An 18909-nucleotide genomic window follows, 5' to 3' on the forward strand; every position below is an offset into this window, starting at 1 on the left:
GTGACATATCAAGCTAAAACTAAACAAAGGTCGCTACACTACGCATACATTGATTACCAAAAGCTTTTGATAGTGTACCCCACTCATGGTTACTACAAATATTGGAAATATGCAAAGTAGATCCTAAATTGATACAGTTCCTAAACATAGTAATGAAAAATTGGAAAACCACACTTAATATCCAAACAAATTCAAATAATATCACATCACAGCCAATACAGATTAAGCGTGGAATATACCAAGGAGACTCATTAAGTCCTTTCTGGTTCTGCCTTGCTCTGAACCCACTATCCAACATGCTAAATAATACAAATTATGGATACAATATTACTGGAACATACCCACACAAAATCACACATTTGCTATACATGGATGATCTAAAACTACTGGCAGCAACAAATCAACAACTCAACCAATTACTAAAGATAACAGAAGGATTCAGCAATGATATAAGTATGACTTTTGGAACAGACAAATGTAAGAAAAATAGCATAGTCAAGGGAAAACATACTAAACAAGAAGATTACATATTGGATAACCACAGCGACTGCATAGAAGCGATGGAAAAAACGGATGCCTATAAATATCAAGGATACAGACAAAAAATAGGAATAGATAATACAAATATCAAAGAAGAACTAAAAGAAAAATATAGACAAAGACTAACAAAAATACTGAAAACAGAATTGACAGCAACAAACAAGACAAAAGCTATAAATACCTATGCCATACCAATATTGACCTACTCATTTGGAGTAGTGAAATGGAGTAACACAGACCTAGAAGCACTCAATACACTTACACGATCACAATGCCACAAATATAGAATACATCACATACATTCAGCAACAGAAAGATTCACATTAAGCAGAAAGGAAGGAGGAAGGGGATTTATCGACATAAAAAACCTACATTATGGACAAGTAGACAATTTAAGAAAATTCTTTCTAGAACGAGCAGAAACTAGCAAAATACACAAGGCTATCACTCATATAAATACATCGGCTACACCACTGCAATTTCATAACCACTTCTACAACCCTTTAGATCACATAACATCAACAGACATGAAGAAAGTAAATTGGAAAAAGAAAACACTACATGGCAAGCACCCGTATCAACTAACACAGCCACACATCGATCAAGACGCATCCAACACATGGCTAAGAAAAGGCAATATATACAGTGAGACAGAAGGATTCATGATTGCAATACAGGATCAAACAATAAACACTAGGTATTACAGCAAGCATATTATTAAAGATCTCAATACCACAACGGATAAATGCAGACTTTGTAAACAACAAATAGAAACAGTAGATCACATCACAAGCGGATGTACAATACTAGCAAATACAGAATACCCCAGAAGACATGACAATGTCGCAAAAATAATACATCAACAGCTTGCCTTACAACATAAACTTTTAAAACAACACGTTCCTACATACAAGTATACACCACAAAATGTACTGGAGAATGATGAATACAGATTATACTGGAACAGAACCATTATAACAGATAAAACAACGCCACATAACAAACCTGACATCATACTCACCAATAAAAAGAAGAAATTAACACAACTAATCGAAATATCCATACCCAATACAACAAATATACAAAAGAAAACAGGAGAAAAAATTGAAAAATACATCCAACTGGCTGAGGAAGTCAGACATGTGGCATCAGGATAAAGTTGACATCGTACCAATTATACTATCAACTACAGGAGTCATACCACACAATATCCACCAGTACATCAATGCAATACAGCTACATCCAAACATATATATACAGCTACAGAAATCCGTAATTATTGATACATGTTCAATTACCCGAAAGTTCCTAAATGCAATATAACACATACCGTACAGTTAAAAGGAAGTGACGCTTGATCAAGGTCCGCGTCACTCCATTTTTAACCGGACTTAACGTCTGAGAAAGTGAAGACAATAATAATAATAATCACTGACGAAGAAGTGACTGGAAATACTCGGTCCTTGATTACAGTAATGTTGAAAGCGAGATACTGCCAGAATGAATTTGTCACTCTGCAGTTGAGTGCAAAAGGTAATAGATGAGGTAGGTACTGGCAGAAGTAAAGCTATGAGGATGGGTTGAGAGTTGTGCTTGGGTACTTCAGTCGGTTGAGCACTTGCCTGTGAAACGCAAAGGACCTGACAGAGTCTTTGCCCTCCATACAGTTTTAATGTGCAAGGAAGCTTCAGAGAGATATTTGTTGATGAAAAATATACAGAACATACATTATATTGTTATTAATGTCCCTTTGCATTGTTGCAAAGAACTACAGCAGCTTGGGTTTGTTTATAATAAATCTGCTGCCTTTGGTGTACTCTGATGAAATTCTATAGAACATCCTGTCAGTATATATATACCTTTTAAAAAATTGTGCATCAATCCAAGAAGGTCTACAACTTTTGTGAGCATGTGAGTGGGAAACATGGGGTTCCAAGCTTTTGCAGTACTGTTTCCTTTTCTGTGCTAAAAGTCTCACCACTTGGCTGTTCTGTGTACTCCCCCAAATGGATCACCCACTGATGACTAGGAACTCAAGATTCGTGAGCTTTAGACAGGTAGTAAATGCCACTAGTCTTCTACTGCCATAAACTCTGGACCTGCTTTAATGACCACAACAGGTCTGCTGACTTTGTGTGCTCTCATGAAATCCTCTGTAAATTAACACACTGTGAATCTATTCTTCACCTGTAAAAATAATGGCACACCTGAAAAAAACGGAGAAGTAATAATGATTTTACAATATAAATGTTTTGTGAACTATAGGCAGTCGGTGAATACTGACTTGGCTCATAATCAACTTAACCTACTTGTAAAGTTGTTCCACTGCAGTTCAAATACTTCCAAAAATAATACATAAGATAAATTATATCTCACCATGGCAAGATGTGTAGTTTGAGAATAACTTTAGCTTTTGGACATTGGGCCATTCAAATTGCTCCAAAAATAACAAAAGAATCTTAGTTTTAAATCCTTTCTTAGATCATTATTTCTTGACTGACGTACAAAGTAGATGCATCACTGTTTTATCGACCTGTTTTGGAGTGGTAAAATAGAATAGTTAAATTTGTTTAAAATTTACTCTGTATCTCATATAGTCAGACATGTATGCACAGATCAAAACCACATACTATACTCATTCACGACCAGCAACTTTGTGACCTGTTTTTTTCCACCAGTAGAAGTTAAAATTTAATTAAAAGTGCTGTACTTTAAAGTGCTATGCTGAAGTTAAATTCAGCTTTGTTGACCCATTCACCTGCCAATTTCTTAATTACATGTTACAGTTTTGTAAAGTTTGCCGTTTATTCAGTTCACACATAGTAACTCAGATGACTTTGGGACTAGTGTGTGAGTAATGACAAATAGGTTTTGTTCCCATCGGTGGCTGCATGATTACTTGTTGAGCAAATTGCATCCCTTCCTTTCCACCCACACCCTCCTTCCCCCTCATTTCTTGGATATTGGTAATATGTGTGCTTCTGAATGAAATTTATAATATTAAAAAAGTAATTCACAGTTTTCCTTTTTTCTAGTTGGAAAGCCAAAACTTCCTTGCAGAAAACAGTGCATCTGTTTACATTAAAAAAGTAGAAGCCCGTATAAATGAAGAAGCAGAAAGAGCAAAACACTATCTTGATGAGTCCACAGAAACCAGGATTGTAGAAGTCGTTGAAGAAGAACTGATAAAGAAACACATGAAGACGATTGTAGAAGTAAGTTATTACCTGAAATGTATGAAGTTTTGTGGTCTACAACTGGATCAAAATAATAAAGTTGTGTTAATAGTTGGGCATAGCAGAGCTTCAAAAGGCAGAAGTAGTTTATTCACCATTTCCCACCACGCATAAGGCTGCTGCTTCAACAGCCATTTAGTACTCTAGTTATTCACGTGATCCTTCTTTAACATACATTTTGAGTCCCCTTTGGATCATCAGAATAGCCTTAGTGCTTTTCTGTAGGCTGCAGTATCACAAATAGTTTGACATTCTGGTATATAAGTTAAACGTGGTGCACAGAGAAACAATGAATATTTCACAATAAGGTTATTGGCCGCAAATAACATCTGTGATAACACAGTAGTAAGAGGCACCTAGAGAACAGAGCAGTACACAGTACTGCTACAATGAAGAGAACAGATAATGTGACGGACCTTGTGCACTGATTGGTGATTGCAGTAATAGGTGCCCTGCAAGCAATCAGTGTTAGTCACTGTGGTATTCTGATCCAGATATATTCATTACAGTCTCTTCAGAATTAAATAAGATATATTTAGCTTCATTATATCCTAAAAAACACAACACGAAGAAATGTGAAACAAAAGCTTGCAAGTCTTCTAATCTTCAAACACACATAATGAGAACATGCACAGTGTGCTGACTGGTACTTATTTCGTTTCAGATGGAGAATTCCGGTGTTGTTCATATGTTGAAAAACCAGAAGACAGAAGATTTGGCATGTATGTATAAACTCTTTAACAGAGTAACTGATGGCCTGAAAACAATGGCTGATTGTGTAAGCCAGTACCTCAGAGAGCAAGGCAAAGCTTTAGTGCAAGAAGAAGAAGGTGGAACAAATGCCATTAACTTTGTGCAGGTGTGTTGATAGTAGTAACTAGCAGCATTATGTGAATCAAGTAGCATTCATTATGAGACTGTAGTCCTCCTTGTAATTAGGATTGTTACATTCTTTGCAATGTGTATGGTATTCCAGCTGTCTTGCTTACGAGCTGGAATGAATAGTTATGTACAATTCTTGAAGGATATTTTCTACACTAGGTACTTTACTGTGACTAAGACTTGTCTGCTCTCTGTCAGATTCTTCTTTAGTTCATACTTGCCATCTGTGTTCTTACTATTTATACAGGTGCTACTCTCTTCTCCAAAGGTCTTTTTAATTGTCCTATAAGCAACATCTATTTTTCCCCATATGTTTGCATTCTTTCTCTAGCCATTCCTGCTTTGCCACTATGTCAGTCTCATTCTGTAGATGTCTGTATTCTATGCACACCCTTACTTATATGTCCAGACATTACAAAGCACAATTATTACATAGTAATAACTATCTCATAGTTTAAACAACATTAAAACATGTAGTAAGAGCAAATGAATTATATTTGCAGATAAATGGTACTTATCTTGCGAAGTTGGTCTTGGTGTCAGGGCTGGTTCCTGTGTTCCGGTTTAACCCATTGAAAAGATTTTGTCCAGATTGTTTAAATGACAGGTTACTGGAACATTATGTTGCTTTTAACCATTTTGTTTTTTTATTTGCATGTTCTCGAAACATCATTTACCATCACATATTTGACACTTTAACCATGGCCCTTGCTGCTTTCAGAGGGGTGGCTTGTGTACCTCAGCAAAACAGATAGCTGTACCATACGTGCAAACCTCAGTGTGGGGGGTGGGGGGGGTGGGGGAGGTGTATCTGTTGAGCGGTCAGACAAACGTGGTTCCAAAAGAGGGCAGCAGCCTTTTCAGCACAGTTGCAGGGGCAACAGTCTGGATGATTGAGTGATCTTTCCTTGTAACTCTAACCAAAACACCTTGACGTACTGGTACTGCGAAAGGCTGGCAGCAAGGGGAAGTGACACCCAGGATTTTTCCAGGGGCATGCAGCTCTCCTGAATGCTTAAATAATGATGCCGTCCTCTTGGGTAAAATATTCTTAAGGTAAAGTAGTCCCCCATTCAGATCTCCGGGCGAGGACTACTCAGAAGAACATCGTTATCAGGAGAAAGAAAACTGGCGTTCTGTGGGTTGAAGCGTGGAATGTCAGATCCCTTAATCAGGCAGGTACATTAGAAAGTGTAAAAAGGGAAATGGTTAGGTTGAAGTTAGATGTATTGGAAATTAGTGAAGTTTGGTAGCAGGAGGAACAGGATTTCTGATCAGGTGGATACAGGATTATAAATAAGATGTTACATAGGGGTAATTTAGGAGAAGGATTAATAATGAATAAGAAAATAGGAAAGTGGGTAAGCTACTATGGACAGCTTAGTGAATGCATTGTTGTTGCCAAGATAGGCACAAAGCCCACATTTATCACAGTAGTACTAGTTTATGTGGCAGCTAGCTCCGCAGATGAAGAAGGGATTGAAGAAATGTGTGATGAGATAAAAGAAATTATTCAGACAGTTCTGGGAGACAAAAATGTAATTGCGATGGGGTACTGGAATTTGATAATAGGAAAAGGAAGAGAACGAAAAATAGTAAGTGAATACGAACTGGGAGAAAGGAATGAAAGAGGAAATTGCCAGGCAGCAGTTTGCACAGAGCATAATTAATCATCACTAACACTTGGTTTAAGAATCATGAAAGGAGGTTGATACATGGAAGAGACCTGGAGACACAGGAAAGTTTCAAATTGAATATACTGGTAAGACAAAGGTTTTTGAATCGGATTTTAAATTTTAATAAATTTCCAGGGATAAATGTAGACTCTAAGTGCAATTTATTGGTTATGAACCACATATCGAAACTGAAGAGATTGTGAAAAGGTACAAAATAAAGGAGATGGGACCTGGATAAGTTGAAAGAATGAGAGTTTCAGAGATAGCATTAGGCAACGGTTGACAAGAACAGGGGAAAGGAATGATGATCAGTGGGTAGTTTTGAGGGATGAAATAGTGAAGGCAGCAGCGGATCAAATAGGTAAAATGACAAAATCCATGGATAACACAGAAGATATTGAATTAAATTGATGAAAGGGGTGGGGGAAAAAAATGCATCGAATGAATCAGGTAAAAGGAATACAAACACCTAAAAAATGAGATTGACAGGAAGTACAAAATGGCTAAGTGGGGATGGTTAGAGGACAAATGTAAGAATTTAGAATAATATTTCACTGCAGAGAGGGGGGGGGGGGGGGGGGTTGGAGGGTGGATAATGCCTACAGGAAAATCAGAGAGACAGAATAAAGAAAAGCGCTGTATGAATATCAAGAGCTCAGATGGCAAACCAGTACTAAGCAAAGAAGGGAAAGCTGAAAGGTGGAAGGAGTATGTAGGTGATATACACAAGAGATGGACTTAAAGGCAATATTATAGAAATGGGAGGTATGATACTTCAAGAATAATTTGACAGAGCATTAAATGACCTAACTCAAAATAAGGCCTCTGGATTGGACGAAATCTCGTCAGAACTGCTGATAACCTTGGGGTAGCCAATCATGACAGAACTCTTCCATCTGGTGCGCAAGATGTATGCGACAGGTGAAATATCCTTAAACTTTAAGAAGAATATAATAATTCCAATTTCAAAGAAAGCAGTTGCTGTCAGGTGTGAAAATCCGTTAGTTTAATAAGTCATGTTTGCAAAATACTAATGTGAATTATTTACAGAGCAATGGAAAAACTGGTAGAAGCAGACTTTCAGGAAGATAATTTTGGATTTTAGAGAAATGTAGGAACATGTGAGGCGATACTGAGGCTATGACTAAGGAGATACGTTAGGGAAAGCAAACTTAAGTTTTTAGCGTTTATAGACCGAGAGAAAGCTTTTGACAATGTTGACTGTAATACTGTCTTTGAAATTCTGAAGGTAGCAGGTGTAAAGTAAAAGGAGTGAAAGGCTATTTACAACTTGCGTAGAAGTTAGATGGCAGTTACAAGAGTTGAGAAGCATGGATGGGGAGCAGTGGTTGAGAAGGTAGTCAGACAGGGTTGTAGCCTGTTCTTGATGTTATTCAGTCTGTACACTGAGCAAGCAGCAAAGGAAACCAAAGAAAAATTTGGAGTAGGAATTAAAGCTCAAGGAGAATAAATAAAAATCTCGAGGTAATTCTCTCTGAGACACCAAAAGGTTTGGAAGAGCTGTTGAACGGAATGGACAGTGTCTTGAAAGGAGGCTGTAAGTTGAACATCTACAAAAGCAAGACAAGAATTATGGAATGTAATCACATTAAGTGAGGTAATGCTGAGGGAATTAGATTAGGAAATGAGGCACTTCCAGCAGTAGATGAACTTTGTTATTTGGGCAGCAAAATAACTGGTGAAGAATGAAGTAGAGAACATATAAAATGTAGACTGGAAATGACAAGGAAAGCATTTCTGAAGAAAAGGAATTTGTTAATGTCGAATGTAGACTTAAATGTTAGGAAGTCTTTTTTGAAGGTATATATCTGGAGTATAGGCATATGTGGAAGTGAAACTTGGATGATAAACAGTATACACAATTACAAAAGAAGAGAATAGAAGATTTTGAAATATGATGCTGCAGAAAAATGCTGAAAGTTAGATAGGCAAATCACATAACCAATGAGGAAATACTTAATAGGACTGGGGTGACAGTAAATTGGTGCCACAACTTCACCACAAGGAGGGATTGGTTGATAGGACACATTCTGAGACATGAGTTTAATATTGGAGTGAAGGGCGGGGGGGAAGAAGACAACGATGATGACAATGACATTTCACACTTTTCAAATATATGTTGTTCAACATGCTTGAGCCACAAAAAGAACATAATGATCAGAGAACAACATGTACCAAATTCAGTAGATGCTAAATCCACTCTCCTCCATGTTACCATTATCTAACACTGTCTAAGTCAACTCTGACACATTTGTTGCCCAAAATACATTATATTTTAAGAGTCCAGCTTCCAGTACCTACTAGAACAGGATATAGTTGAAATTAGTATTAACATGGCTATCTTTATTGAAATTATTTTTTCAGGTTTAATTTATATCTTGTTTTCAGAAAATAATTACCTACGTAAAGATATATAGTCTTAATGGTTAATAAAAAAAGGTTGAAAATTTTGGTAGTATGAAAAATAGTAGCTTCCTATTTTCTGTAAAATTGATTTCATTATCAGTAGAAAAATTAGAAATGATGATAGAAATTTTGTTTACGTGAAAACTTAAGCATAACAATATTACATTGACTATAAATATGTTTTTTGATCATTTAATTTGACAGTTGTGATTACTAATTTTTGTGGAACATGCTTCATATTATGAAACAAACTGATACAAATAATAAAAACATATTATCAGAAAAATAGTATACAGATAAAAAATATATAATTCAGTAAGAAAATTAACCTAGCCTGGCCAGAATGTATACTGTATTTACTTGAATCTAAGCTGCACTCGAATATAAGCCGCATCTGAAAAATGAGACTCGAAATCAAGACAAAAAAAATTTCCCAAATCTAAGCTGCACCTGAAATTTGAGACTCTGAAATTCAAGGGAAGAGAGAAGTTTTTGACCCCACCTCGAAATCGAAACAAAGTTGGTCCATTGTAACATGAGACACAATTTAGGTCGAGTTGAAGAAGATACAGCTACAGTAGTTTCGTTCGAGTCATAACCTTAGCAGTTAAGCTTTACCAGGTACCATTGCTATGCGTCAGGCGCTCTGTCCATATTTATACCCGTACCCTTCCTTTCCCCCCCATGAACCATGGACCTTGCCGTTGTTGGGGAGGCTTGCGAGCCTCAACGATACAGATAGTCGTACTGTAGGTGCAACCACAACAGAGGGGTATCTGTTGAGAGACCAGACAAACGTGTGGTTCCTGAAGAGGGGCAGCAGCCTTTTCAGTAGTTGCGAGCAACAGTCTGGATGACTGACTGACCTAGCCTTGTAACACAAACCAAAATGGCATTGCTGTTCTGGTACTGCGAACGGCTGAAAGCAAGGGGAAACTACAGCCGTACTTTTTCCCAAGGGCATGCAGCTTTACTGTAGGATTAAATGATGATGGCGTCCTCTTGGGTAAAATATTCCGGAGGTAAAATAGTCCCCCATTCGGATCTCCGGGCGGGGACTACTCAAGAGGATGTCATTATCAGGAGAAAGAAAACTGGTGTTCTACGGATTGGAGCGTGGAATGTCAGATCCCTTAATGGGGCAGGTAGGTTAGAAAATTTAAAAAGGGAAATGGATACCGTATTTACTCGAATCTAAGCCGCACTTTTTTCCGGTTTTTGTAATCCAAAAAACCACCTGCGGCTTAGAATCGAGTGCAAAGCCAGCGGAAATTCTGAAAAAAGTTGGTGGGTGCCGCCACAACTTACTTCTGCCGTCGAATATATGTAGCGCTACACAGGCATGCTTTGTAGGCACAAAGATAAATACTGGCGCCAAAACCTCTGCGTCAGTAAATAAATTAAAAAAAAAAAAGGTGGAAGACGAGCTATTTTCAATGTACTACGAAAATCCGACTGGCAAGACTGTTTGGGGTGTTTGTCAATATGGCCAACTCTACCTTCGAATTTTTTCCTATCTGTGAGAAGAGATGGTTGCTATAATAGGAACTTTTATAAATTGTGCATCACATGCAGTATTCTCGTCACCATAAGAATAATACGCATATAAACATTTTGCCATGTATTGTTTCATGTTTGCTGCTATCTCATTTAAATCCGGTCTGCCTAATAAACTACGAAACTAGAGTGAGACAACAGCAAACGCAAAGAATATAAATATCATGTCATGTTTATATTCGTATTATTCTTATGCTTAATAGTGATAGTGTCAGATTTGAAGCACGGCAATTGACTAGATTTTTAAATCTAAGATGACTCTAATTTCTGTGTAGAATGTAATGTACTAAAGAGGCGCCTGCAAAGATTTTCAAACGGAGAAAAATTTTTGCTAAACTCTCATTCAGAACATCTTCTATCATACGCAGTCTATTATTTGGTTCTTGTTGATCATTATCAAAGAAAGCAGCAGTGTAAGTAACAACAAATAGCAGTTTCTTGCCATTGTTTCGCTAATGAGACGATTCCTCTTTAAAAAAAAAATAAAATAAAAAAATAAAAAAAAAATATTAAAAAAAAATAAAAAATAAAATAAAAAAAAACGGCGGTAGCGCGCACAAAAGCAAGCCATGCAAGCCAGGCCGTAAACACGCACTATCAGAATGCGACAAACAATGCATGACACAGTACAGTAACACATTTTCAGCTTAGAGTGACGTAAACACCTTAAACAAAGAAAACTGCACTTATCAGATCAAAGAAAAATAAGCTATCAATTCAAACCAGACGAAGCACGTGGAAAAGGAAGGGTACCCGTATAAATACGGACGGAGCGCCTGACGCATAGCAATGGCTATCTCGTAAAGCTTAACTGCTAACTTAAGACTCGATCCAAACTACTGTAGCTCTATCGTCATTCATTCGACCTAAATTGTGTCTCATATTACAATGGACCAACTTTGTTTCGATTTGGAGATGCAGCGTATAATTTTTCTCTCCCCTTGAATTTCGAGTCTCAAATTTCAGGTGTGGCTTAGATTCGGGAAAACATTTTTTTCCTTGATTTCGAGTCTCATTTTTCAGGTGCGGCTTACATTCGAGTGCGGCTTGGATTCGAGTAAATACGGTAGGTTAAAGTTAGATACAGTGGGAATTAGTGAAGTTCGGTGGCAGGAGGAACAAGACTTTTGGTCAGGCGAGTACAGGGTTATAAATACAAAATCAAATAAGGGTAATGCAGGAGTAGGTTTAATAATGAATAAAAAATATCAATGTGGGCAAGCAACTACAAACAGCATAGTGAGCGCATTATTGTGGCCAAGATGGACACGAAGCCCACGCCTACTACAGTAGTAAAAGTTTATATGCCAACTAGCTCTGCAGATGACGAAGAAATTGATGAAATGTATGATGACAAAAGAAATTATTCAGGTAGTGAAGGGAGACGAAAATTTAATAGTCATGGGTGACTGGAATTCGAGAGTAGGAAAACGGAGAGAAGGAAACATAGTAGGTGAATGTGGATTGGGGCTGAGAAACGAAAGAGGAAGCCGCCTGGTAGAATTTTGCGCAGAGCATAACTTAATCATAGCTAACACTTGGTTTAAGAATCATGAAAGAAGGTTGTATACATGGAAGAACCCTGGAGATACTAAAATGTATCAGATAGATTATATAATGGTAAGACAGAGATTTAGGAACCAGGTTTTAAATTGCAAGACATTTCTGGGGGAACATGTGGACTCTGACCACAATCTATTGGTTATGAACTGTAGATTAAAACTGAAGAAACTGCAAAAAGGTGGGAATTTAAGGAGATGGGATCTGGATAAACTGACTAAACCAGAGGTTGTACAGAGTTTCAGGGAGAGCGTAAGGGAACAATTGACTGGAATGGGGAAAAGAAATACAGTAGAAGAAACTCTACCATCTGGTGAGCAAGATGTATGAAACAGGCGAAATACCCTCAGACTTCAAGAAGAATATAATAATTCCAATCCCAAAGAAAGCAGGTGTTGACAGATGTGAAAATTATCGAACTATCAGTTTAATAAGTTACAGCTGCAAAGTACTAACGCGAATTCTTTACAGGCGAATGGAAAAACTAGTAGAAGCTGACTTCGGGGAAGATCAGTTTTTATTCCGTAGAAATGTTGGAACACGTGAGGCAATACTGACCCTACGACTTACCTTAGAAGCTAGATTAAGGAAGGGCAAACCTACGTTTCTAGCATTTGTAGACTTAGAGAAAGCTTTTGACAATGTTGACTGGAATACTCTCTTTCAAATTCTGAAGGTGGCAGTGGTAAAATACAGGGAGCAAAAGGCTATTTACAATTTGTACAGAAACCAGATGGCAGTTATAAGAGTCGAGGGGTATGGAAGGGAAGCAGTGGTTGGGAGGGGAGTGAGACAGGGTTGTAGCCTCTCCCCAATGTTATTCAATCTGTATATTGAGCAAGCAGTGAAGGAAACAAAAGAAAATTTGGAGTAGGTATTAAAATCCATGGAGAAGAAATAAAAACTTTGAGGTTCGCCGATGACATTGTAATTCTGTCAGAGACATGAAAGTACTTGGAGGAGCAGTTGAACGGAATGGACAGTGTCTTGAAAGCAGGATATAAGATGAACATCAACAAAAGCAAAATGAGGATAATGGAATGTAGTCGAATTAAGTCGGGTGATGCTGAGGGAATTAGATTAGGAAATGAGACACTTAAAGTAGTAAAGGAGTTTTGCTATTTGGGGAGCAAAATAACTGACGACGGTTGAAGTAGAGAGGATATAAAATGTAGACTGGCAATGGCAAGGAAAGCGTTTCTGAAGAAGAGAAATTTGTTAACATTGAGTATAGATTTAAGTGTCAGGAAGTCGTTTCTGAAAGTATTTGTATGGAGTGTAGAAATGTATGGAAGTGAAACATGGACGATAAATGGTTTGGACAGGAAGAGAATAGAGGCTTTTGAAATGTGGTACTACAGAAGAATGCTGAAGATTAGACGGGTAGATCACATAACTAATGAGGAGGTATTGAATAGAATTGGGGAGAAGAGGAGCTTGTGGCACAACTTGACTAGAAGGAGGGATCGGTTGGTAGGACATGTTCTGAGGCATCAAGGGATCACCAGTTTAGTATTGGGGGGCAGCGTGGAGGGTAAAAATCGTGGAGGAAGACCAAGAGATGAATACACTAAGCAGATTGAGAAGGATGTAGGTTGCGATAGGTACTGGGAGATGAAGAAGCTTGCACATTATAGAGTAGCTTGGAGAGCTGCATCAAACCATTCTCAGGACTGAAGACCACAACAACACAGTGCAATTGATTACAAAATAGGATCAGTGTCAGATGTACGTGGCGGAGAACAATGGAAAAATTGAAAAGTCAATCCAGAAGTTCTGATCTTCTCCTATGCTAACCATTCCTTAAATCTTTGTGGAGTTCATGCATTATTATTTGTTCCCTCAACTGTTTTGGAACTGTAGGGAAGGTATCTAAATTCTTCTCGTAATCTTCATATAGATGAGAATTAGTTGCAGGAAAGGGGGGCAGGAAAAAGTTGGAAGTAATTGTCTGATACTTGCTAGAGCACTTATCACAATTGACTTAGTCATAAAAGAAAGCATGGAAACAGTTGTGAGCAATTTGGAAGATATGCGACATCCATTCAAAGCAAACCATGATATTAGGTGTGCAGTGAGCAGTCTCCTTCCAGCTGTAAATTAGTTTTACCTTTTTGACATACATGAATTTTTCGCTCCATTTTAGATGAAGTTAATGTCGGCCAACAATATCTACAGTTTCCAAAAATGACTTTGGGAAAAGGGCTCTCCAAAATTAAAAACCCTGAATGAGCGTTTTGTGGTGGGACGAGCTACAATTATATACAGTGCTGCTAAGTTTGGCCGTAAAAAAATGCACTGATATGGACTTTGACATGGACTGACGAGAGAGGAGGGGGTAAATAAAACAGCGCTGGGTGAACTGGCTCATGATATTGGATTGTTGAGTCAAGAAGTAGTTCAGCAATCGATGTTTGAATGCAAAAACCAATTTAGACAAGAATTGTTTCAATGATACATGGCCATGAAGGATGTTTGGTCATCCTGTGGTGAATACCAAGGCGTCGCTGTGTTCTACGACAGAGAGCAAAAGAACGAAAGCCCCATATAGTGTTTGATAAACTTTTATTTAACTTGATGTCCATAACTAATCCAAAGCAGTAAATAGTAAAAGTCATTAAGCTAGGCTGAGTCCATATATGCACAGTACTAGCAGAAGCTGGGTGTTGAGGCACAATGAGTAGGCTAGACTAGATAGACCAAGAGGTGCGACTTGCTGTGTCCTTTAACTTGGATCCGTGGTGGGTCTGACTGCAGATTGGCTGTGCAATCACATGATTGTGCCAACTTCAGAACATGGACTGGCTTGGCATGGTATTGATGGTGAACAATACCCCATTCCTGCCCCCCCCCCCCCCAAACCTCTTTGCCACCGTTGTGTTCTTCTGCCGCCAGAAATGAAGGCTGGGGTGAGGGTGGGGAGGTAGTCTGGATGCAGATAGCACTGAAGAGGCAGTTGCCAACCTTCATTTGAAAATGGATAGAAACACAGGCTAAAGAAACAGTTCAAGGGTGCTTAATCGCACCCAAGAACAGTGCATCTTCTTCCGTTGGTGGAGGTGCAGTGTCGACTTTGTGGTCCACCGCACTCCACCGAATGGCGGCAGAGTGAAGGAAGTCCGAGGTCCATCTCTTGCAGCCTGAGTTGTTGCCATTGCAATAATAGTGACAGCACTGAATTGACAACCAAGGGCTCCATGTAGGGTGCTAGTGGTGCAGAACCCAAGGGAGGTGCAGGAAGCGAAGTCTGTGGTCCCTTTTGTCACTGACGCTGCAAATGAAAAATCTGTGGCAGGATCATGTAACACACAAAATCAAAGTTGATTCTGAAGGTGCTTTTGCAACCTATTGGGACCCTCTACAACATATAGTGAGCGCCACAAGACTCTGGTGATAACGCCTTGTTACCAGTGCCTGCGTCAGACAAAAACAGAGCAAATCATGCCATTAAACTCAGAGCAGTGCAGAGGAGGGACGGACAGCTACAGAGGATGCAACAGCTGAAGTTGTCCATTGTCGGTGTCCAGTATGAAAGCAAGAATCTTCTGGGACATCGAACACCAAATCAGTGCCAGTTGGGAGGTGAGAAAGACTGCCAGCAGTAGAATGCTTAGCTGTTGGTCTGTACACAGTTTCTTACTGATAATTGGAGAGGAGCAGATACCAACACTGCAGCTTTTTCACCTTGCATGGAGCGATTGACTTTGAAGGGCTGAACAATCTCAGCCTGTTAGGAGTGCATGATTTATTTACACTTTAACTCAGCATCTGAGAGGTTTTAAACAACTTCCTGAAATTGGAAAGATGTTCTTCCGGAGGATGACATAAAACTATGATTCTGTCCAAATAGTTCATACAAGAAGGAACCATAGCAGTCAACTGCTTTAAGTAACATTGAACATTGCAGGTGTGGACTGACTGCAAAGGGCAACAGCAGAAATTTAAATGACTCCATGTGGGTGTTGATCACAAAAGCTAGTTGGGACTGTTCATCCAAGGCAAGCTGCAGATAAGTGTCACAGAGATCAGTCTTGGGGAAGAGGTGACCCTGCAAATAAGTGTCACAGAGATCAGTCTTGGGGAAGAGGTGACCTGCACCAGGGTTGTCCATGAGTTTGTCAGGCCCTAAAAAAGGAAGAAAGTCAATCACAGTCTGTGGATTTACCACTGTCTTGAAATCTATACACAAGTGTAATTTGCCATATGGCCACTTCATAAACACAAAATTGGATGTCCAATGACTGGCTGTTACAGGGGAAATCACGCCACTGTCCTGCAAAGAGAAGAGTTCTTGTGCCACTTGATCTGTTATAGCATGAGCAACGAACTATGCTTGTCAAACCTGTGGTTGCACATTGTCTTTCGTGGTAATGCGGGCCTTGAAATTGTTAGCTTTGCCTAGGCTATCTTGGAAAATGTCACAAAATTCAGCAAAAGATCAAACCAATCAATACTAAAAATATTTTCAATTTCATATTAGCACAAAACTGTAAGCCGGCCGCTGGTGGCCGAGCGGTTCTGGCGCTATAGTCTGGAACCGCGCGACCGCTACGGTCGCAGGTTCGAATCCTGCCTCGGGCATGGATGTGTGTGTTGTCCTTAGGTTAGTTAGGTTTAAGTAGTTCTAAGTTCTAGGGGACTTATGACCTCAGCAGTTGAGTCCCATAGTGCTCAGAGCCATTTGAACCATTTTGAACAAAACTGTAAACAATACCTTTTTTAACATTTACAAAATGTAGCAGGTAGGCTGCAAGCATCTAGGCCAGGAATATCATGACCATCATTTGCAGAAATAGTTGTATGTGACTTAGCTTGGGCTTGCCTAACAGTTCGTATATGCGTCTGTTCAAGAGTGTCACAGATGCGCCAGTGCCTACGTGCATAGGTATTTTCTGTTTGGCAATCTACTAATGGAAAAAGTTTGACTACTTCACTGTCACCCTTGAGTTTCACTGAGCAGCACTAGAATCTCTACTTCACTTTGAAAATATTGCATTTCCTGATCCATCAGAGAATGTGCAGAGTGCTTGTCAGATATGCGTTTCTGCAAAGAGACAGATTGAACATTTATGTCTCTGCCTGCCACAGTGGTAGTCCTAGCAAGGGCACATCTGCTGCTTTTGTGCCACGAAACATAGAGGCAGGATTTAAACCAGCTAGCCTGCTGCCTAGCATTCTGGTGTTGTTCACGATGCTGCCCTGGCTGTGACTTTGCATTCTGTGGCATGTGAAAATGCAGGGCGCAACTGTTTAACATTACTTTGAGCCACACAAAGAAGAGCAGAATAGTAGTCTACCACAGCACTAATGTTAATCCTGATGCTCCACTAATTCCAAAACCTTTTGCAAACTAGGGTCAGGATACTTAAGAATCGGTTGATGTTTACAAGGATCTGACACGTTGCATAATGGCATTACTAATCTTGGCATCACTAATCTTGGCATCACTACAGTAATGTCTGCACTCATGTTAGAATTTGCACTGCCGTGTAAGTCCTTGTAAGTCAGCACCCAGTGCTTGTGTGTCTAATTGAAATGCCTGCACAAGCGAAAGAATGTGTAATGTGCAGCTCAAAGTAGTACTTGTCTAGTCCAGCATTTAGTTCATAAGGAACATTTTCAGGGAGTAGGGCTGTGGGGGAAAAGTTTGCAGGCCAATCTGTACACTGAAACACCAACTGTTGCGAGAAAATATGGTTGCCTGTCCCTGCCTTCAATGTGATTCCCCTCGAAGTGCGAGGTGAGCTGTGTGTGGTACTCAAACCATTCCTCTTGTTGAGAATCAAATGCATGGAATGGCAGTGCAGAAACAGGCTCTGCCTGCTGTGGTGGTGCTGTTTGCTAGCATCACTAGCAGTCTGTTTATGGAGTCTGTAAGCTGTTGCAACTGCTGTGTGTGCAACTGAATAATCAGAGTTAATAACAGTTCTGCCTAGGCCCCAGCCACGATCAGCGTGGGAGAAGGGGGGAGGGGGGCAAGCTTGCTTACAAATACAGCACAGCCGCTAAGCTATGGTGGGATATAGTGCTAATTAAAGTCACTATACAAAGCATCCTTCAAAATAATACACAATTCAGGCTGAATGTTCTCTAACACAAAACGATGTTAGCACACAGAAGGAATGTGACAGGCAAGCACGGCAAGAAGTAATAAATGATCTCGTGGAAACCAAAAACAGCAAACCCAATGTTCTTGGCAGGAAGCAAGACAACCAACTGAATGATGTTCCCAATGTTCTATTTTGACTAGAAGTTGGACCACGCAGAAAATAAACATAGTTTTACCTCATCACCAGTTGTTTATTTCTCCCATGGTGGATGCCAAGGAGTTGGTGGCTTCTATGACAGAAAGCACAAGAATGAAATTCACATACAGTGTTTGATATACTTTCAATTAACGCGGTTTCCAGTATCAAGTCCAAAACAGTAAACAGTAAACGTCCTTGAGCGAGGAAGAATCTGCATATCTGCAACAGTAGCAGAGTCTAAGTGTTGAGGCACAACATTATACTGTACAACAGTATACTGCGAACTAGACTATATGAGACAGACAGGGAAGTGTGGTGTGCAGCATCCTTTAAGTCGGCTCCATGGCAGTGCTGGCCGAATGGGCTGATGAGGGCGTGTCTCGTAGCCGGCTGCAGATTGGCTGTGCATTCACATGGTTGCTGCCAACTTTGGCCCATGGACTGGTTTGGCATGGTATTGATGGCGAACAATACCACGAAGGAAATCAAAATTTTACAAATTTTTGAAACTAAATCTATACTTGAAGCTTTCAGTGACGCTCTGGCTTAGCACTGGAGAATCAGGTAGAAATTTGTGGGGAGTTTGATAAGGAACAGGTACTGCAAGAAATAAACAGGTATCGTAGGCACCTGCTTACAGCCGATACAAGTGTGGTTGTTGCTGCTAGGTGGACAGCATAAGAAATCCTTCAACTTATAATTAAATGGGACTTCACTGAATCATTATCCTGTGCATCACTTATAATCCAATACTTCGTCTAGAGAAGTTTTTCTAAACTGAAA

At 39.4% G+C, this 18909-nt stretch overlaps 1 protein-coding gene across 1 annotated transcript in view; it reads left to right on the forward strand.

Moving 5' to 3' along the window:
• The window catches only part of LOC124591967 (cullin-3), a 223297-nt gene that overhangs the window by 100385 nt on the left and 104003 nt on the right, over positions 1-18909 (forward strand). Inside the window, exons 5-6 of the mRNA XM_047131784.1 lie at positions 3576-3755; positions 4441-4635. Coding sequence (XP_046987740.1) covers positions 3576-3755; positions 4441-4635 — 375 coding nt within the window. The remainder of the gene's footprint in view (positions 1-3575; positions 3756-4440; positions 4636-18909) is intronic.

The sequence above is a fragment of the Schistocerca americana genome, chromosome 2, assembly GCF_021461395.2.
Source record: "Schistocerca americana isolate TAMUIC-IGC-003095 chromosome 2, iqSchAmer2.1, whole genome shotgun sequence".
Taxonomy (NCBI): domain Eukaryota; kingdom Metazoa; phylum Arthropoda; class Insecta; order Orthoptera; family Acrididae; genus Schistocerca; species Schistocerca americana.